General features: G+C 42.6%; 2 protein-coding genes across 2 annotated transcripts in view; one reads left to right on the top strand and one right to left on the bottom strand.

Annotated features, from left to right (window-relative positions):
* Nucleotides 1-22,922, top strand: part of LOC137615273 (uncharacterized) — a 512,941-nt gene that overhangs the window by 1,265 nt on the left and 488,754 nt on the right. The gene's annotated exons all lie outside the window — the stretch shown is intronic.
* Nucleotides 960-5,803, bottom strand: LOC137614892 (uncharacterized). The gene is made up of 4 exons (XM_068344550.1): nucleotides 5,629-5,803; nucleotides 4,305-5,453; nucleotides 1,754-1,881; nucleotides 960-1,004 (listed from the first exon to the last, which is right to left on the bottom strand). Exons 1-4 carry the CDS (start codon nucleotides 5,801-5,803, stop codon nucleotides 960-962), a joined length of 1,497 nt encoding a protein of 498 aa, XP_068200651.1.

Here is a 22,922-nt window from a genome sequence, read left to right as displayed (position 1 = left end):
TACACCGGGGACGTGTTTAAAACAAGCCAGGGCTATCCTTCCCCGATTAGAGTTAACCTTATCTCAAAGGATATGGGGTAGCATTGGATATGTGGACGAGAGAGTCGTTACAACTCCGATCCCAGTGTGGTACAGCTAACACGTTTCCTGTAAAACTATTCCAGAAGCAGGCGTCGCATGACGCAGGGCCTTACACAGAGAATTGGGAGGGGATGAAAAGTAACATGCGAGCCATGAGGATGACATGGCTATCTCACCCAGAAATAGATTTTTCCAATGTCAAAATCCGTTTTTTGGGCTCGAGCCATGTCGTCCTGAAGTAAGTGCACCAGAGAATTGGTATTCTCAGTTGTGGCCAGGAATGTTTTAACTTTTTAACCTCTTATAAACATAATCATACTTCCTCTAGCATTCAATGGTACCAAGCTAAGAGCTCAAGCGATATGTTTATAAAATAAGTAGGAGCAAAGGAATTCAACAGCACAGTCCCACTCAATGTGAATGAAATCTTTGTCTCTAGTAGTCAATTAGACCGAAGTCTATAAACGGAGACTTAAAAATTTTGAGGCGCACTGTTTTTATTTTGAATCGTAGGAATGAAATAATAATAATAACAATAATAATAATAATAATTCTTTATTTCCAATTTATACATTGGGTATTAATATCCATGTTAAGGATAATCCAAAGCATCAAGTACACAGAGAAATTAAACATAATATAAAAGTTTTAAAAGTATTGATAAAAATATACGTACTCAAAATAATAAAAAGGCATTTAAAACTATAACCTAGTTCTAGTTCTAAAAGTATTGATAAAAATATATGCATTTAAAACGTTAAGAGCATATAAAACCATATTATTAGAACATTAAAAGTATTGATAGAAATATAAGTTGTTAAAACACTGAAAACCATAAAACATCATAAAAATCTATAAAGCTCAAAGGTAAAATTAAACTAACACATCATAACACTTTTAAATATAGATATAAATATAAGTAGCTAAAATATTAAATGTAAGATATAATATAAAGATCAAGTACCATTTAAAAGATGTTTCTTTAACTTGTATTTAAAAGACGGTAACGAATTAGTTTCCTTTAAAGAGACTGGTATACTGTTCCAAAAATGGGGACCCCTCACTGTCATCTCTCTCGATCCCATATCAGTTCGAACTCTCCTTTCGAACAAATTGTTAGCCTGTCTGGTAATGGAGTTTACAGTCTGAAGATTATATAGCCACTCTGGTAAAATACCTCTTAAAATCTTAAATATTAAAATACATACATCATATCTGTATTTCTCTTTCATTTTTAACCAGCCCAGTTTTATTAGATGCGGAGTGATATGATCATATTTACTCACCGTCCCAAGGGCCACACGAGCTGCAAAATTCTGTAGTTATTGTACTTTACTCAGGTGCTTATTATTCGCTGACCCCCAGACGGTGAGACAATAATTGATCAAACTTAGAGCTAAAGATTGTACTACAATTAAGCATGTTTGGGGTACAAAATAATTTTTCACTCTATTCAAATATATTAAGGTTCCCATAACTTTCCTGTGAATCTTGTCTATGAGCGTCGAAAAAGTCATATAATTATCGAAGAAAACCCCAAGGTTCTTAACACTGCTTAGAGGTTTGATTTGACTGCCTTCAAAATTTATTGTCAGATTCGGATTAATGTGATTTAAATATTGCCTTGTTCCAATAAAGATACTTTGTGTTTTCGCAGTATTTAATAACAAACCATTTTTTTGAAAGATAATATGTTGTTAGCTCGTTCCACGATAGCTTCTACATCGTTACTATCTCCTTCAATGAGAATTTGCGTATCGTCAGCATATTGAACCACAAAGCAGTGGGGCAGGTAATCAACTAGATCATTAACGAATATAATGAATAAAATTGGTCCCAAAATTGAACCTTGTGGAACTCCAAATGATACTAGTTTGGTGGAAGAAATAGTATTGTACCAACCATGTGTCACACAATTGTACATAATTCCTTTTGTATATATTATGCTTGTATCTGCACTCTTCCCTCACACTAAAACGAACATGAAAATTCATGTCTGCTTTTCTCCTCTGTAACATTGTCATTTCCTCGAACATGTATTTTCCTGTTGCCTTGAGGTTTTGTATATAAAGGAGAGTGTTCTTTAATATACTACTCAGTTGATTGCTTCCTGCCTTTGAGTCACAACCTTCTCCCTGCTTCGTCACATTGGTGACCCCGGAGTGACTCGCTCCTCCCGCCTCCCCACCCCCTACCCCTCCACCTCTCACCATTACTATGACGCCGTCAACGCATACCTTCTGCAGCAGTACTCGCCGTCACCAGCCCCCCGTATAGCAACGCCTTTTCAGCTCTCTCAACAACCGTTGGGGGACCAAAGGGCTTAGCTCACCCTCGGGAAAATGACCAGTATCACTCGCCTGCAACCTGCCGCAGACAGCTCTCCTCATGAGGTGAACCTACTTCGTGCCCTTATGGACAGCCACTTCATGACCTTCAAAACCTCCATCAACGCCTCCACTCATGACGAAGAGGACATACACGCCTATGAATGCCATAGGCCTATGAATGCCGTAGGACACACAGGCCTATGAATGCTGTAGGACACCCATATGAATGCCGTAGGACACACACGCCTACCCCGTGACGAGCCGGAGCGGCAACACAGCCAACCATCATCCACCACTCGCTCGCACCCCAACCAACGACTCCTACAGTCACTCACTGCCGCTAATCGGCGCAGTTTTTACTACTGCCTCTCCAGATTCAGGGCACCTATTTAACTTGTACAGTATGTCATTTTTAGGGGGGGAGCCATGTACCAACCATGTGTCACACAATTGTACATAATTCTTTTTGTATATATTATTCTTGTATCTGCGCTCTTCCCTCACACTAAAACGAACATGAAAATTCATGTCTGCTTTTCTCCTCTGTAACATTGTCATTTCCTCGAACATGTATTTTCCTGTTGCCTTGAGGTTTTGTATATAAAGGAGAGTGTTCTTTAATATACTACTCAGTTGATTGCTTCCTGCCTTTGAGTCACAACCTTCTCCCTGCTTCGTCACATTGGTGACCCCGGAGTGACTCACTCCTCCCGCCTCCCCACCCCCCTACCCCTCCACCTCTCACCATTACTATGACGCCGTCAACGCATACCTTCTGCAGCAGTACTCGCCGTCACCAGTATAGCAACGCCTTTTCAGCTCTCTCAACAACCGTTGGGGGACCAAAGGGCTTAGCTCACCCTCGGGAAAATGACCAGTATCACTCGCCTGCAACCTGCCGCAGACAGCTCTCCTCATGAGGTGAACCTACTTCGTGCCCTTATGGACAGCCATTTCATGACCTTCAAGACCTCCATCAACGCCTCCACTCATGACGAAGAGGACATACACGCCTATGAATGCCGTAGGCCTATGAATGCCGTAGGACACACAGGCCTAGGAATGCCGTAGGACACGCCTATGAATGCCGTAGGACACACACGCCTACCCCGTGACGAGCCGGAGCGGCAACACAGCCAACCATCATCCACCACTCGCTCGCACCCCAACCAACGACTTCTACAGTCACTCACTGCCGCTAATCGGCGCAGTTTTTACTACTGCCTCTCCAGATTCAGGGCACCTATTTAACTTGTACAGTATGTCATTTTTAGGGGGGGGGGGAGCCATGTACCAACCATGTGTCACACAATTGTACATAATTCTTTTTGTATATATTATTCTTGTATCTGCGCTCTTCCCTCACACTAAAACGAACATGAAAATTCATGTCTGCTTTTCTCCTCTGTAACATTGTCATTTCCTCGAACATGTATTTTCCTGTTGCCTTGAGGTTTTGTATATAAAGGAGAGTGTTCTTTAATATACTACTCAGTTGATTGCTTCCTGCCTTTGAGTCACAACCTTCTCCCTGCTTCGTCACAGTATTTTTTATTTTAACAATTTGATGGCGGTTGGTAAGATAACTTCGAAACCAGGCTGTATCAATATTCAACATTTCGCATTTTCTGAGTAAAATTTCATGACTTACACTATCAAAAGCTTTTGATAGGTCCAAAAGCAAAAGTAGAGAAATCTTCTTATTTTCCATATTGTTGTATATTTTATCAGATATCTGGAGTAATGCAGTCTCAGTAGATAATTTTGGTCTAAAACCGTGTTGAGTTTTGGAAAGAAGCTTATGTAATTCTAAATATGAGGTAAATTGTTTAGCAACTATTCTTTCCAGAATTTTTGACAGGACAGGCAGCAAAGAGATAGGCCTGTAATTACCCACTAAATCTTTATCTCCACTTTTATAGACAGGGACTACATACGGAATTTTCCACATTTCAGGATATACATTAGTTACTATTGATGTATTAATGATGATCGTAAGGTAAAAAGCTGTTATGAATAATGAATCTTTTATAAAACGGAGAGAGATTCCATCTGGTCCACTCGCATTGGTCTCCTTCATACTTTTAATAGTTAAAATCACAGTCTCGCAATCAACAGGTGAGGGTCTAAAAACAGATAAATTGTCATTAAAATTATCACTGTGATTGATCTCTTGCAACAGGATATCATTATTTGCCAAGTCCTCTTGAGCCTTTTCAAATGTCCTTTTTCCTACACCAGAAAAAAATTCGTTAACATTTTCTGTTTTGGTTAATATAGCCTCGCTGTTTTCAATTAACTCAAAATCATTATTAGTGACGTTCGAAAGCATCTTTTTGGCAGTTTTCCATGTAGCTGAGATATCATTTATATTTTTTTTAAATTCATTGTTGTAATATTCTTTACGACTAGCATCAATTACTAATTCAACAGTCTTTTTCTTATCTCTATAATTCTCCCTAAGTAGTTCATTATAAGGATCTTGTTTCAGAGAACTTTGTGTTTGATCTCTTTCTTTTATCGCAGACCTTATTTGCTCTGATATCCAAGGGGCTGGAGGGCGAAGTAATTGTCTTGTCACAATGGGAGCGCAAGTATCAATGCATAGGTTCATGACGTTAGTTAACGTATTAACTTGAATACTTACGTCATCTGTATGCAAGATAGTGTTTAGAGTGTTCACTTCATTAAGTAGTAAGTTACAATATGTATTCTGTGAATAATTCCGTAAACAGCGGAAAGTTTTATAAATGGGAGAGCGCTTTAGTTTTTTCATATTCACTAAAATACTAATTGCTTCATGGTCTGCGATTGGGCCCGGCAATATTTCTAATTTAGTTACCATAGTTTTATTATTAGTGATGAAGAGGTCTATCAAAGTTGATGAATTCGAAGTTACTCTAGTAGGCCTGTCGATCAGTTGGTCTAACTTTACACTATCAATAAGTCCTGCCATTTTATTACCAGCTTTAAGAAGGTCATCATTGAAATCACCGAATATAAAAATAGGTTTGTTCCTTAGAACTACGTCTCTAAGAGAGTCTAAAATAAAATTAAAAGAATCTACAGTAGATTTAGGATGGCGGTAGAAGCAACCAATAATGACTGAGGGTAAACATCGGTGCTGTTCAACATTCAACTTCCTCCTGCTTCTCAAGGCCGTTATCAAACTCGGTTACCTTTAAATGGTCTCTTACATACACACACACCCCACCACCTCTGTCGTGGTCCTCTCTGTATAAATTATATGATGGTATATTAGCGAAACCATCACTCATATTCGAAGACAACCATGTTTCACTTATGCACAATACATCAATTTTGTGTTGTGTTACCAAAAGCTCTATTTCGTGTTTGTGACATAATAAAGATTGAGCATTAATATAAAACATTTTCAGATAATTACTCTGTGCGGCACTGTCATCTTGGCCTACTACCTAATGATAATTATGATTATATTTGGTGCAAAGTCTACTCTTATGTCCATATTCCTGACATACATTACATTTTATTTTATGGTCAAATCTACAGTTGGATTGAACATGGTTGAATTCGCCACAATTAAAGCATCCCTTTCTATTTCTGTTCATGAAACTATTGCCATTTTGCTGGTAATGAGCTTTATAATGAGCTTCGCGATTTTGTAGCCTATAATTATTTTCCCTATGGTGATCTCCATGTCCTCTATTATAAATGCGTGTGTCAGGGAACCTGTGTCTGGCATTGAAGTTTATTTGAGAATAAGGAGGATCACGATTCTCAACCCTTAATCTACTCTGATTTCGTAACGTAGTCCTATTTGTTTGATTACTATCTTTCACCTGAAACGGCGCATTTCTATTTGTATTAACTATTAGAGGCAAGTGCTTTCTATTTGACCAATCACTTGAAACTATTTTTACTCGAAACGTAGAAGATATAGCATCTAACAATCTTATTGCACCGATTCTACTCAGATTATCATAATCAAAATCTTCATGCCAATCATAATTTAGCAATGTATATCTACCTCACCAGTTCCCAGTTTAAAGTAATCGTTAGTTTTGATAAAGGTTACATCATTATCACAGCACCATTTACATATATTTTTGTTAAATAAATTAATCCTACCTGCCAGATCATCTGACTTTAAAGTGGGAACTAGTTCACATACTTTTACAACGGTATTTTCGTTCTTATTCTTGAGTTCAGCAACTAAGGTGCCAAGACAATCAGTGATTCCTTCCATGGTAGTGTCCTCATCAAGAACGTCCTGGACGCCACAATATATTATACATTCCTTAATGGGATATCTGAGTTTCTCTGTGATCCATGATTTTATTAAATCCACATTTGCCTCTTGAAGGGTCCTAACAATCACGTGGTCATCAAGGTCCTCGGATTTTATGCCCTGTAGGCATGAATCTCCCATTAATAGTATGTTCTTTTCGGGGAACACGTTTCCCCCCTCTTCGTAGGATTTGTCTTTACGACGTATGGCAACTTCCAAGGCCTCAACTCTCTCCTCTGCCAATAGTAGTTTTGTCTTTAATTCGTTAATTTCAACTTCCTTTTCTGCTAAATTGTTATTGACAACGTAAAAATTGTCATTCATCTCTCTCACGAACTTATCAAATTTCTGAATAAGTTCAGTTAGATTTGTGTCTGCATTTCCTGAAGTATGGCTGTTTTCAGTGGACGATGTATAAGACGATGATGGCTGTCCATTTACTGATGAGTAATGCAACAGAATTTTGTCTATTAGCTTCTCTTTGGTAGTCCATATTCCTCCCAAGTTTAGTTGACTGCAATATTTCTGCAACTCGCCTTTGGTGTAATTTGAGTGAAGAAACTCCCAAGATGGATTGTCAAGGGATGACAGTGGAGGGTATGCCTTTCTTGGTCTCAAGTTGATGGATTTTGCAACTTGTGTTTCGACGGCATCTTCAATGGTTATTTCATTTTCAATTGTATTAGCTGGCATGATGATAATTATCAGAACAGAATAATACAGTCAATGAATATATGGGCAACAAAATAGATATATATTTTCAGAGAAGCAATGGCAACTCAAGGAAAAGTGTCTACTGCGCATGCGCATGAAAGGAAATAAAAAAGAACAGCAGTCTTTTATAATTTCCAAATCTTCGTAGAGGTAGCCTACAGTAACCAGCGCAACATTATGTACATCAAATATGTGCAGAAAACCAAAGTTTTCAGACTCCAGAATGATATAACAGAGTAGTAAAATAGTAATACTCATAACATAAGAGGAAAATATCACCTTTGATTCTTTACAGTTATAAAATAGTACATTTAAAAGAACATTATTCCCCTTGCATAATGCAGATTGAGAAGTCCTAATTATACAGTCCTTAACAGTCTATGCACGACACTTAGGAAGCTGGTTTAATAACACTACCAGCGGCCACCACAAAGTGTTTGATCTCTTTCAACTGACGTAAGTAATGTTTGAAGAACACTGTTCATGATTTCCATCCTGTGTAAGCCTGTAAGCCTTCAAAAGCCTTACAGGGTCAGCCCTTCTGATGAAATAGGTGATTTTGGACCTTAGTTGTTTTAGAGAAAAATCAGATCCTGTCGTCTCCCCTTTAAAAAGCTGACCGCCTTTAAAGGTCTGACTCTTAAACAGGTAGACCTTATGGCATTCTGCAGGGCATAGAAAAGGATTCCTCTGTAGTGGAACAATCTTCCAGGGCCCCCATAATTTCGTGGGAAGTTTGTTTTTCGTCAAGAATGCAGGATCTAGGTAAAGATTTACCTACCCCGATTCCAAGAATTCGACGTGGCCATCATCCTTTGAAAGTGCCACAATCTTGCTGACTCTTCCACCAAAAGCCATAGCAAGCAAAAAGATTGAATTTTGAGTACGATCCTTCAGAGAGGTAGTGGCGTTATCTATTGAGGGGGCAAAGGACAAGACTTTATCCAACGACCATGAGATAGCCTTGGAAGGAGCATTAGGTTTCAATTTAGCAGAAGCATTCGGGATCTTATTGAACAGCTTGAATATTGAGTTCAATATCAAAAGCATAAGCAATGGGTCTAGTTAGTGCCGTCTTACACGAGGCGATAGTTGTAGAGGCGAGACCTTGATCATGTAAGGAAATAAAGAAAGAAATACAGAAGTCCATAGTAATAGAAGAGGGCCGATGACTTTTCACGAAAGCAACTATTAATGTTTCGTGGTATTTGACTTGTACTCTTCAATGAAGTCAATTCTCTCCTTCGCAACTCCGAACTTTCTTTGACCCACTAGTGTGAGAAAATCATGAGGTGAAGGGTTTTCGTTATCCAAGAGGAAGCGAAGACAGTCGTCTGTTAAACATCCTGAGACAGCACTGGAGATGATAGAGGGACCTGGAGAGATTTGAGCTCCAGCACCAGAGGATACCAATTGCTCTTGGGCCACTTGGGAGCCACTAGAGCCGCTGTTCCCTTGAAAGTCCGCAGCTTGTTCAGGACTTTCATTAAGAGGTTGAATGATGGAAATAGGAAGACGTGAGACCGCTGGTTCCAATCCATGGACATTGCATCCGTTCCTGTCGCTTTCAAATCTAAGTTTGGTGCTATATACCGGGGAAGCTTCTCTTTGAAGCTTGTCGCAAAGAGATCTATTTGCAGTTCAGGGGCTTGCTCTAAAATGAAACAGAATGATTTTTTGTCTAGAGACCATTCTGTTTCCAGAGACTTGTATCTTGATAGGGCATACACCTTCACATTGCGAACCCCTTCTAGGTGAACTGTTGAGAGATGCCAATTCCTCCATTTTACTAAAATGAGGATGACTAGAATCACATGGTTGATCTGAGGAGACCTGGAGTCCTGTCTGTTGACACACTGGACTATCATCCTGTTGTTGATGACTAATTTGATTTTGTCTTCGGGTTCAGTCTTTCTAGAGTCAGAAACACTGCCATAGCTTCCAGAATATTGATATGAAATTTCCGAAATATGCCTGACCATGGACCCTGTACTTTCTTGGAAGGGGAATGTCTCCCCCGAACTTTGTTTTGAGGCATTCGTGTGAATTGTTACGGTAAGAAGGAGAATAGTGCAGAGGGATGTATATCGATAAACTCTTGGTGAAGATCTCTCCAAGTACTTGATGCCTTTCTTCTCCAGACTTTGTCAACATCTTTGGGTCTGTCATGGCAGCGAACTGCATTGAACCCAAGACTTTCCTGTTGCCACCTGGTGAGTACTCTTGAACGAAGGAGGCACCTGACAGAGTTTGCAATTTTCTTTCTCTTGCCTTTCAGTAGAGATAGGGTGTGTGACTTTAGATTCCAGTGAAGTCGTAGCCACTGGAATTCCTGAGCCAGAGACAGCCTGGACATTTCGAGGTTGATTTGGAAGCCCAAAGGCTAGGAATTTCATGACTTATTGAGCTGTCAGAAGATGTTCTGACTTTGTTGCTGACCAGACTAGCCAGTCGTCCAGGTATACCATCACCTGGAGGCCTCTGTTCCGTAATTGTTGGACAATGACCTCGACTAGCTTTGTGAAAATCCTTAGAACTATACTGAGCCTGAAGGGCATAGCTCTGAATACGTAGGTCTTTCTTGCCAGTCTGAAACCAAGGTAGGGGGAGAAGCGTGGACCTATCGGAAGATACCAATAAGCGTCTGTAAGATCTATGGAGACGGCTTAGTCCCCTTGGGGTAGTAGTGTCTGTATTTGCGAGATAGTCAGCATCTGGAACTTGTCATTCATAATGAATTTGTTTAGTAGGGACAAGTCTAGAATAGTTTGAAGAGTGTTTGAATCTTTCTTGAGCATGCAGAATAGCTGCCCTTGAAAGTTCATGGATTTTGTGCAATGGATGACTCCTTTCCGAAGATCCTGTACATAATCCTCCAAGAATGAGGTTGTGAGTTGGAAGAACCTCTTGAACTGGGGTGGTATCTGTATCCTTTTCCAGCCTATCCGCTTTGAGACTATGCTGTTAGACCAGGGGTCGAGCTCCCATTGATCTCTGAAAAGGTAAAGTAATCCACCTACCGGTAGCCTCATTGTTGTTGTAAAGGACCTGCTTCTTTAACCACCTTGCCTTTACTTCCTCGGCCTCTAGACTTAGCGACCCTTCCAGATCTTCCTCTGCCACTAGTGCTCTTCTTTAGAGGTCTGGCAGGTGAAAGGTTGTAGTGGCTCTCTCATACATAGGGTTGAAGGGTGGAGACTGTAATACATACTGCTGGGAACCGTGTATACAGTCTGGGGGATGGCGGCAACTGAGTGCATCGTGACAGGAAAGGATTTCCTTCCTTTAAAGGATTTCCTGTTTTTTTTCCCTTATGTTGAGGTCCTTCTCCAGGGGTAAATTTCCTTTCAAAGGACATGCCCCACTTTTTGCATAAGGCTCATATTCTCCTGAGTCGCTCTGTCCATGACTTTTTTAACCAATTTCTTGAGGAAGAGATCTTTCCCCCAGAGTCAATCAGCTTCTTAAGTTCATGCCTGACAGTCGCTGCGGCTGGGACATGTTCTCTACATGCTCTTCTGGCTAAGAAAAAAGCATAGAGATCTCTATGGAAAGTAGCAAGGTGAGGTTTTGCCAAGACTAGGAAAAGATCAGATTTGAAATAGTTCCCTATTAGCATCTTCAAATAGGACTGGAAGGATAAAGATGCAGATAGTCTTCAATAGGGATTCGGGAATTCTAAGCAGCCTTTCATTAAAATCCTTTCCACCGATGTCTTTATCTGGTTTTCAACAATAAAAGTCTGTTGGACATCTCAACTGTCAGAGCCATAAGGAAGAGCTAGGGAGACAGGTTTCCACTTCTCTGGCACTGGCAATGGTCTACCTTCCACTACTGCTTTCTTCACAACCTCTAAACCTTTAGAGGTGAAGGGAAAGACAGTATCCTTGGGAGCAACAAAGGTGGCCTGCTTCCCATTAAAGGCAGAAAGTTGGGTATTAATAAATTCGGCTGTTTTAAGCCCCTTAACCAATAGGAACTGAGCCTTACTGTGGTCCAAGATGATAGTTTTCTTAGGGATCATATGGATGCTTCCGAGTGAGCCATACATAGCAGTAAGGATAACTGTCAATTGAGAGAAGAATTCTAAGTCAGAGACTGGCATAGAACCGATACCTTCTCCAATGTAGAGGTACCCTTCACTTAAAGCCATATGCTCACCATAACGCCAAGGGTTCTTAACTGATCATTCAGGCAGGCTCGAAGCTGGTGAAGCCTTAGATTTCTGTGCCTGTTGCAAAGCTTCTATCTTCGCCTCTAAGGGCACTTATGCACGTCCCTGTTTGGCATGTAAGTTTTCCATGAAAGCCCTTGTGGATGCCATAAATTCCATTTGACCCTTGTAACAAAGGTTTATCCTGCGTAGGAACAGGGGTCGAAGTAGATGCTGGGGCCTGAGAAGCAGGGATGGGGGAATGAGCTGAAGAAGTACTGGGAACTGTACTCACCTGATGTACATCCAGTGATTCATCAGAGGCTTACGTGGTCAGCAGGGTCCTCTCTCTTTCTGACGTTACAGAAGTTTTCAACATGTTGTTGGCGTCTAGGGTCATTACTTGCAGAGTGTCCCGAACTTCATTATCTGCATGATCTAATGGTACCGGCGGGAGTTGACCAAAAAACAGCAGTCATTTCGGCCTTGAGAAAGAAGAGGTCCTTGAGTTCCATGGAAGGAGGATAAAGGGCTCCTTGTTGAGAGCTCTTCTGGAAGCGTCTAACTCAATGACGAATTGTCTTCCGACTCCGCGCCTGCACATCCAGGGAGACATCTGTAACTTGGAAGCCAGTGTGTATTAAGTCCTTGCAAACCTGGCAGTTGGTAGGTTCCCAAATTGGAAGAGACCCTTTGGAAACACCAGAGTCTACATGTTTCCGGCCATTCTTGTGGCCACAGGGCAACTTGACCCGCCTGGTGCAGGTTACTGTCAAACACTCCATTTCATCAGTAACCTGTAAAGAAGGAAAAATTTCAGTGAGTGCTAATCATTATAAGTTTTCAATCCTAATCTAGGCATACATAAAGAATATACCGAAGAAATATGTTTAAAAATATTTCTAGAGTAACAATTTCTACCAATAGATATTATGGTTAAGGCTACACAACAAATGATACTCAGGCAAAACAACTCAGAAATCATTAGAGATTCATGAAAAACTATCAGTGACAGTGTGGTAGAAATAAGGAGGAAAGAGTCACATCAGGGGAACACCTTTACCTCCAAAGTCATTCTATTAGACAACCTAAGGTGGCAAATTCACTTGTCATCCGGCCCAAGCCGGCAGCAACTGCCTCCGAGGTGGCAGCAACTGGGTCTAAGGTGGCAGATATTCCTAGAAACCATGGCAGTAGGAACTGACCTTTCAACACCCCAAGCAGAGGAATTGTCTAGTCGACAAGGGGAAAGGGGACAATCCTATAAGGAAGAGCCCACAATCACGGGGTAAAGTCACAGGAATGAAGGCAGTAAATAAGGAAACCTGCCAAGACCTGGTCATTATCATTAACTCACGAAAAGAAGTGGGGGCAGCCTTAAGATAATGAGAGCCATACAAGATAGTCAGGATGCCAACAATTGAAAATTCAAAGGATATCCTGACAACCAGGTGGGATCCAATCGACCAACTTCAAAGGATAATGTTACTCAGATATGGAAGAGGAAGAGGAGGTGTAGATGACCAGCCTAAGGTTGCAGCTAAGGCAGCAGAGGGGATGCCCCCATAGCCAACTCACATCCAATGCTAGAAATACTCAAGCTGACAAGACCGGAAGATGGGTCAGAAGGCGTCATTTCTGCCAAGATAAACCAACCAGGCAAAGGAGTCAGGACTCCACAGTAAGAGGTGCATAGCCAAGGACGAGAAGCTGCCATCATAGGACAGGCAACTACTAAGGCGGCAGAGGAGGACCCCAAGGGGTATCAGCTCTCCGCCTGGATAGGGTTAGGCCTTTGGAAAAACTGTGCAGGCAAGCCTAGCCTACCTAGTGGATGAGGGAAAACTCAAATGCTAGGGTAAGAAGACTAGACAGTAAGAGTATGGCCTAACTAGAGCCAGACTAGATAGCCTACAAGTTATCCTGTCCATATATATCAATAAAGGGATTTTGAGCAAAGCAAAAAATCTTTTTTTTTGGGTGATATGGCCATGTCGTTCTAATGGAAGGTCCTTTAGGTAGCTTTCTAAGGGATATTTGGCTATAGTGATACTCCCAGAGAATTGACCACAGGTCTCCAGAATTCTAACTCCTGGTGCGAGTATCCTTAATATAACTCTTAAGGATATCGCATAATATCAGAGGACGTATTTCTTGATACGACACATAGCAATTTTCACCCTGAATAGAGTTTTCGCTTTGAGGGGGAAGAGTGGCGAAATTGAAGGGGAGCCGTTATCAAGGTTACCCGGTGGATCCCCTCCCAGTACTACCACGGTGTACTATTCCTTGTTGCAATTAAGCATGGATAGCTGCAGATAGAGTAGTTTCGGGTGGGAACTTTATTACATATTGTATACTCTGTATACTCCTTTTAGAAAGGAGGGGGGGGGGGGGTCCATCAGGACGGCGTGGCCATATCACCCAAAAATAGATTTTTCGCTTTGCTCAAAATCCGTTTTTTGGGCTCAGCCATGTCGTCCTGATGGAAGTTTACCAGAGAATTACTTGAAAGTACTATATCTGTGGGTTTGTATAAGTACCTTTACTTTGACTCAGTTCCTTATATGGTTTCCCAGACCTAATATATATATAACATTACTGTTATTTGTCATATCCACTAAGTTTGGAACTAACTTAGGGCTTCCTGCCCCCTGCAGGGAAATTGTCGATACCGACTATAAGGCGTTAAAGTTGTATTTCATACGAACAAGGTGGAACATTTTAGCGATTACCAGGTTGTTCTTACAGAGGTATACTGACAAGAATATTTATTTTGAGGAAAAATAAAAGGCTCTGGAATATTTATTTGATTTCATGCAGGGTGAATAAGACGCAGATACATTTTATGTATTTATTTGTATAGACAAATGTAAATACAACAACAAATGTATCGTAAAGAGAATCCTTTACCAATTCAACATCTTCAAGGTATATATATATTTGTAACCTGTAAGGGAAGAAATACATATTTGGGTTAGTCACAGGTGCCACTCAGTATTGTAAAATTATTTGGTTGATTTCACTTAGATGTTGGATATGTTTCAACACTGTGTATGAATGTTCACACGGCACTGGTGTTATTGGTTAGATTCTACACCTATATAGAACAGTTCGAGATTCACTATAGTGATCTCCACTGATGGGTATTACACTAAAAGATGCTAATACCTGTTCACCGCATGTACTGTTAAGTCCCAAACAGTTCACTGTTCATCGCAGCACTAGACGACAGGTTTTATAACACCACCTGCCGACACCACAAAGTGTTTTATTTCATGCACTTGCTTCGCTTAATGTTTATAGAAGACTCTAGAAGATTTCCACCCAGTATATGAGCGGAGTCTATCAAAGTCCATATGCTGAAAGGAGTTCAGCGAGGAAGCAACTTTTCTAGGATCGTGACCTGCTAGTGTACTGTCAGGATCCGCTCTGTGAATAAAGTAGGTGAGTCTCACCCTCAGTTGTTTTAGGGATAAGTTTGATCCTGAAGTTTCACCTAGGAAGAGCTGTCCTTCCTTGAAGTCTGAAGTTCTTCGAAGATAGACCTTAAGACATTCTACTGGACACAGAGAGACATCTTCCTTCAGAGGGAAGATACTCCAAGGACCCCACCTTTTGGTGGGCAGCTCGTTTTTGGCAAGAAAGGTAGGATCGGGAAAGAGATTCAGTTCTCCCTCTTCTGTGAACTGAATATGGCCCTCGTTTCTAGATAGGGCCACTATTTCACTAACTCTAGCCCCTGAGGCTGTAGCGAACAAGAATATCACTTTCTGTGTTAGATCCTTTAGGGTACAATCTTCGTTGTTCAAGTTCGAAGCGTAGTGCAAGACTTTGTCCAAGGACCATGATATGGGCTTTGGAGGGGTTGCTGGTTTGAGTCTAGGGCATGCTTTTGGAATCTTATTGAAGATTTCGTTCGACAGGTCCACCTGGAAGGCGTAAAGAAGAGGTTTAGTCAAAGCTGACTTACACGTAGTTATCGTGGTGGAAGCCAGGCCTTGCTCATGAAGGTGGATGAAGAAGGAAAGGCAGAAGTCTATCGAGATTTCTGCCGGTCTGTTTGCTTTGACAAAGGAGACCCACTTCTTCTAAGATGATTCATATTGTCTTCTGGTTGACTTTGACTTGTATTCTTCTATAAAGTCGATGTTGTCTCTTGGAGTCCCGAACCTTTTCTTGGCTGCTAAGGCGAGAAAATCATGAGATGTAGGTTTTGGGTTCTCAATCATGACGTGTAGACAGTCGACTTCTGAACCAGTTGGGATAGAACTGGATTCAATAGAGGAAACAGCCTCAGCTTTAGTTCTATCACTAGAGGGAGCCCATTGCTCTTGGGCCATTTTGGGGCCACTACTGCTGCTGTTCCCTTGAAGGATCTCAGCTTGTTGAGGACCTTCAGCAGGAGATTTGTTGAAGGGAACAGATAGATATGATTCCATCTGTTCCAATCGAGGGACATAGCGTCCATCGCTTCTGCCTCAGGGTCCTCGTATGGGGCCACATATTGAGGTAGTTTCTTGTTGTCGCTCGTTGCGAAGAGGTTGATCTGCAGTTCCGGGACTTTTTCCAAGACAAAGGAGAATGAGTCTGAGTCTAGGGACCATTCTGACTCTGTCGGTTTTTGCCTGGATAGAGGGTCCACCGTCACATTGCGAAACCCTTGTAGGTGAACTGCTGATAAGTGCCATCTTTTCTTTCTTGGCAAGTGAAAGATGGCCAACATGACGTGATTAATGTAGGGTGATCTCGAGCCTTGTCGGTTGAGGCATTTCACTATCACCTCACTGTCCAAGATCAACCTGATGTGGGCTGATCTGTGAGGGGATAGTTTCTTCAACGTTAGGAAGACTGCCATTTCTTCCAGAATGTCGATATGAAATGTCTTGAACTGGTGTGACCAGTTCCCTTGTACTTTCCTTTGATGGGGATAGCCTCCCCATCCTTCCGGTGAGGCATCTGTGTGGATGACTACTGAAGGTTGAGGTGGTTGTAAGGGAATTGTCCTTGCTAGGCTCTTAACATTTGACCATGGCCTCAGAAGCGATCACAGTAAGGTCGGTGTCAATCTCTGTTGATCTCTTTGAGCGTTTGATGCGTATCCTCTCCAGACTCCTGACGCATTCTTCAGTTGTGCTTTCAGCCATGGGTCTGTTACTGCTGCGAACTGGAGAGAGCCCAGTACTCTTTCCTGTTGGCGTCTTGAAATCTTGTTGGATTTCAGTAGTCTCTTCACAGAACCCGCAATCTCTCTCCTCTTCTTCGGTGGAATGGAGAGGCGGTGTGACTGTAAGCTCCAAAGGATTCCTAACCATTGAAACTCCTGAGCTGGAGAGAAACGAGACTTCTTGTAGTTGATCTTGAAGCCTAGATGGTCCAGGAACTTTATCACCTTTGTGGCTGCCTGCAGACAAGCCGTCTTGGATGCTGCCCACACCAGCCAGTCGTCCAGGTATGCTGCTACCTGAATGCCTTCTAAGTGTAGCTGTTGTACGACTGTGTCCGCGAGTTTTGTGAATATCCTTGGGGCTATGTTTAGTCCAAAGGGCATGGCTGTGAAGACATACTTTGTCTTCTGTAGCCTGAATCCTAGGTAGGAGGAAAGGGGGCGGCTGACTGGTAGGTGCCAGTAAGCATCTGCCAGGTCTATTGAGACTATGTATGCCCCTCTCGGTAACAGGGTCCTTATGTGTTGTAGGGTTAACATCCGGAACTTGTTGTTCTCAATGAACTTGTTAAGTGGAGACAAGTCTAGAATGACTCTGAGTTTGTCCGAGTCTTTCTTGGGAACACAAAACAACCATCCCTGGAATTTGATGGACTCTGCTTTCCTTATAACCTTTTTGTTCAAGAGTTCTAAGGTATATTCTTCCAATAAGGGGGTGGAGTGTTGGAAGAATTGAGGAAAGGAAGGTGGAGTTTTGTTCCATTTCCACCTTAGTCCATTCGTGATTAGGCTGTGGGCCCAAGGATCGAAGGTCCAACGATCCTGAAAGTTGAAGAGTCTTCCTCCTACATGGAGCATCTCATTGTTTAGATGATCCGGAGGGTTTGTTACCCTGACCACGTCCTCCTCTACCCCTTGAGGGGTTTCTTGAAGAGCCTCTTCTAGATCCTTTACCTTTAGGGCAAAAGGTAGTGGTGTGCCTCTTAAAGCCTGGGTTAAAGGCTGGTAACTGAGCTACTAACTGCTGTGGCACCATTTGGAATGTGGTTTGCAGCTGGCCAACCATTTGGGGCACTATTGTCATGGTAACCGTGGGATGCTGTGCAGGTCTATGAGGCACATGTGGTTTCTTCATCTTCCTGTTCTTGGGTTGGGACCAGCATCAGAGGATGATTTCCTCTTGGAAGACACGCCCCACTTTTGGAGAAGGTTCCTATCCTCCATGGCGGCTTTAACAACTACCTCTTGGACTGCTTCCTTTGGGAAGAGGTCCTTGTCCCAGATACATGAAGTAATTAACTTCCTGGGCTCATACTTGACCATTGCATTGGCAAACACGGGCTCTCTACAGGCCCTCCTGGTCTTCATGAAAGCGTACATGTCCTTTACAAGGATAGCCATGTGCATCTTGGCTAGGACCGTGTACATATCTGGGGTTCTCGAGATGCCTGGGCACATCTCCATACAGTTCTTGAGAGACAAAGAGGCACCTAGTCTCTCTTTTGTCTCCTGTTCCCTTTGCAGAAGATGATCCGACAACTTTGGAAGGTTCTCGTTGAACTATTGCCTTGCTATCTCTGGATTCAGTTTCGAGATTGAGAAGGTTAGATGAACCTCGTTCCAATCCTTCTCGCAGGTAGGCAGAGCTAGAGACAATGGTTTACATTCCTCTAGCGTAGGGCATGGTTTGCCTGCATCAACTGCTTTTAGCACGCAGTGGAGAGCTTCAACCGAAAATGGAAAAGCTCTGGAGGAAGGAGCAAGGAAAGTAGGGTGCCTCTTGCTCAAAGCAGAAACCTTTGAATTTGTATAGCCGGCTTTCTTCAGGTTACTCGTCAGGAGAGCCTGCGCCTTGTCATGATCAAAGACCATGACCTTCTTAGGTTCCGTCTCTTCTTTAGATGCTGGTTCATTCTTCAATCTCACGAAGCATTCCGGGTAAGCCGAAATGTTTGGCCAGAATTGGAGATTATCGAGGGGTATGTCCCCCATCTTCTCAGAGATGTAGAGTTTCCCATTCATCATGGACATGAACTCCGCATACCTCCATGGGTTTGTTTTGGAGCATTAGGGTAAGTCAGAGACTTTGACACGCTTGTGAGAGCCGCTGAAAGCGACTGAGCGGTGTGCTTTCCTGACTTCCCTCCTCATCTCTTGCTGTTCCTTGTGCATTGTTTCCATCATCGATTGGATCTGCGCCATGAGCGCTTCGCCCTTGGATAACAGTGGGTCCGGTTGAGGGGTTGGGGCTGAAGAGGTTGACTTTACAGGTTGATACGCCGTCACAGACAGTAGAGGGTCTTCCGTCACTGTCGATACGGATCCTTCTTCCTCCTCGGTTGGCTGGGCCACCTTTTCTTCAGGATCTTGAAGAAGATCCTTTTCGGTGTCTGAGGACACCTCTGACATCCTTTCGTGATGGATGTCCATGCCTTCTAGAGCCTTGTTAATGTCAGCCTCTATCGTCAGTTGTATGAAGGGAGGTTTGACCTGTGCCTAAGGCACAACCGCGTCGGATGTGGCCTTAGGGAACAGAAGGCTTCTCATCGCTTCGTATGGCAGGTAAGGTCCCGGAGAGTTCTTCTGGAATCCTCTTACCCACCTTTGAAGCGTTTCCCTCGCAGTATCCCTCGACTCCATCGCCTTGGGATCACCGAAACCCTCGGACATCAAGGCCAAGCAGACGGTGCAACCCTTCGGATCCCAATACCTCAGGGTTTCAGTTGCGATGGAGCAGGGGGCATGAGATCTGCACATCTTGTGGCCACAAAAGTCCCTGCTTTTGTGGTTGCAGTACATGACTGCACTCTTCACCTTAGCCTCCTCCTGTAAGGAAAGAAAGTAAAATGAGTATGGGGTAATTTATCGCACTTATAAATATATTCACATGCATTAAATAGTAATCATTACTATTATAATTATAGCTAAGGATAGTAAGCTAGAGAGGAAATAGGAAAGACACATATCTATGTTTCCTGTCCAGGCAATTGCTGTGACCTCCCACAATAATAATATTTTTAATTTCCTTATTAGGGAAATATAGGGTGGAATAGCTTTAGTACTTAGAGCTGAAGTCAGTGTATACTAACACTAACTCCACCGCAAGTGAAATATTAATATTGCAGGGTAAAAATTGGTGTTCCGATGATCTAGGATACATCAGAATGTTGAAGGAATGCTTCACCTCAACATTTGCTTAGTGGTCTCAACAATGGACTGTGAAAGGATACACAGAATATGTTGGAAAATCATACTACTGTATGTTATATACTGTAGTTTTCTAACTGCTGTATTGTTATACTGCAGGAATACTGGCTACTGTATAATCTCATACTGTAGTTCTGCCGATATACTACTGGGCTATGCTAGTACCTGGCGGCACTAGCTGACAGGGAGAGAGAGAAAGAATGGAGAGAAGGACTACAGTATTATTATAGTTTAGTACAATAATTAGGGTTGTAGGGACTACTGTCACTACTGCCTTCTATCCAGAATGAGGATTCAAATGGATGGGGAGAGAATGTATTAATTCTAGCTTCCATCCAGCCACAATATCTGTTGCCGGCTGCACTGCCGGCTACAGGGTTTGTGGATGGCATTTCAAGGGAGGACTGAAGAATACTTAAAGTTGTAGTGGGTCTCCCACTGGCAGCCATCAGGGCTGGCTCAACCTTTCCCGGAGCATTGCTTCCGTTAGGGAGAAGGTCGAAGCGGCAACCTAACCGCCTTTGTAGGAGCCCGGCCGGCATCGTAATCAGCCCGGCAAGCATAGTGATTGTAGAATACCAGCCACAGGGATCGTACTAAAGGACAAAAGAGGGAAGGGAAAGGGTCTTATATTTTGCATAGAAGGAAGGCAGCAGGTATGCCTCCTGCTTTCGGCTGTAAATCAAGGAAACATAGTTTCCTATGCTGGCGCCATCTTGGGCGGCAGAGGAATAACGATTCCTTAGCTTGAGACATTGCCGGATATAAGACCTGTCTTCTAGTCCACAAGGGAAAAAGGTGGCGGCAATTGTACTACCACTTTCGGTTGTGGACTAGGGAAACCTGCTGGCAACGGTGTAACCGGCAGGGGAATGACTAATCCCCCATAGGTAGCGTTGCCAGCAACAAGACCGAATACCCTGAGTTACTGTCGTATTTCAAAGCCGGGATACTCACCGGCAAAGAGGATGGACAGAAACACTATCCCAGTCAAGCCGGAGTACACTACTCATGGCAAGACGAAAGATAGGGTTGCCTCCTGGGCTGGCGGCACTCAGGGGGAAGGAAGGGTTTATCCTCGTTTCTCTAAAAGAGAAGAGTCGAATTATGATAGTAATTCTAGGAGATATTTATATCTCCGAATGAATTAATAAAATGATACGAGAGGATAAACGGGGATAACGTTACTAAAGTATACTAAAACGCGTTAGGCTAGCCTTACTCGAGTCGGGATCTCAGCTACGCTAATACCACCGAGGCCCTATCGCATACGATCGAAACATTTTATCAGAAGAGGAAATATTACATGTGTAAATTTTATCTTCACTAGTATAATTTGCCTAAATAGCTAGAATTTCATTATAGCTAAATACCGGGAACGTCGTACTACTAACTAAATAAAGCATTTATGGCTTACGACAGCGGTCAAAAATGGGCGCCTCCGGTGCTGGCTCTGCTCCACTAAACACATCTAAATTATGCTAATTTAACTGTGAGAAGGGAGCTAAAAATTATACACAGGAAAGATTAAATACTCAACTTTCCAGAGGATGAAGATGCTGGAGATTGCATTGTAATAATCCTTGTGAAAGTAACTGCACCGAGAGCAAGTGGGAGAAACACCGTGCTTAATTGGCTACTTCAGAAGGAATAGTACGCCGTGGTAGTACTGGGAGGGGATCCACCGGGTAATCTTGATAACGGCTTCCCTTTAATTTCGCCACTCTTCCCCCTCAAAGCGAAAACTCTATTCGGGGTGAAGATTGCTATGTGTCGTATCGTCCCCGATATTATACGATATCCTTAAGAGTTATATTAAGGATACTCGCGCCAGGAGTTAGAATTCTGGAGACCTGTGGTCAATTCTCTGGGAGCATCACTGTACCCAAATATCCCATAGAAAGCTATCTAAAGGAACCTTCCATCAGGACGACATGGCTGAGCCCAAAAAAAGGATACTTCAGTCACAAGGGAACTGTACTGGGAGGGGAAGAAGGTTCCACAGCAGGTAGAAGCATCAGCAGGCACAAGGGTTGGAGGGGGGAGGTGAGGGACTCAGAAACTGGTGAGGCAGGATGAAAGGAAGGCCTAACTGTAGCATTAGAACAAGAATGGCTTTCCAAGAAGCCACAGAGGACAAGTCCTCACAACCAGTCATAGCCTACCAAAAACTAAGAAGAAAAGCCTAAGAATGGGTAAGACGGCACAAAGGGAGGTCTACCTGTTAGTATTAGAACAGGGTAGTGAGTTCCAATGGATAGACAAGGAGTAGACACAAGGAGCAAGTTCCCAAGACACGTGCCGTCTGGCCAAACATGCCAGGTAAGTGGAAAGTGAAAACAGCCACGCTAAGACAACTGCAAAACACTATCCAACACTCCTAGAATGACCTTCAGAACCTCAATTCCCTGCTATGACGCCTCACGAATCCAGCAAGGTGAAAGAAGGGGATGGTGCACAGGTACAGATTCACGATACATGGCCGCCGACCAGGGTAGAGTTAGCCTAACTCAAGACTGATAGAACACACATGCAGACACTAGTAAAAGCAGGGGTGGATACCCCATAATCATACCACAATTGTAAAATAATAATGTAAAACACATTCTTGCAATAAAATGAATAAATAACTAAGCATTTCTGAGCGATATGGATACATACGCCGCTTGCGCCAACCACACGCCAGCCACAGGCAATAAAAGGCATGCAGATCAAGTAAAAAGCTGGGTGGAGACATGTAATTCTCCTGCACACAAGAAAAGGGTACTCAACTTAGTCGATGAAGGATAATTCGAAGCATCCATTATCACAAAATTACTCAAAAAGCTATGAAAACATGCAGAAGTAACTCCAAGAAACAGTCAAAATGCCCTCTGCAAAAAGGAACTGTTTTACAGGAAACGCGTTAGTTGTAGCACATTGTGATTGGGAATTGTAACGGCTCTCTCGCCCACGTATCCAATCCTATCACATGTCCTTCGAGACAAGGTTAACTATTTG

Source organism: Palaemon carinicauda, chromosome 21 (assembly GCF_036898095.1).
Source record: "Palaemon carinicauda isolate YSFRI2023 chromosome 21, ASM3689809v2, whole genome shotgun sequence".
NCBI lineage: Eukaryota > Metazoa > Arthropoda > Malacostraca > Decapoda > Palaemonidae > Palaemon > Palaemon carinicauda.
This window is presented reverse-complemented; position numbering and strand designations above follow the sequence as displayed.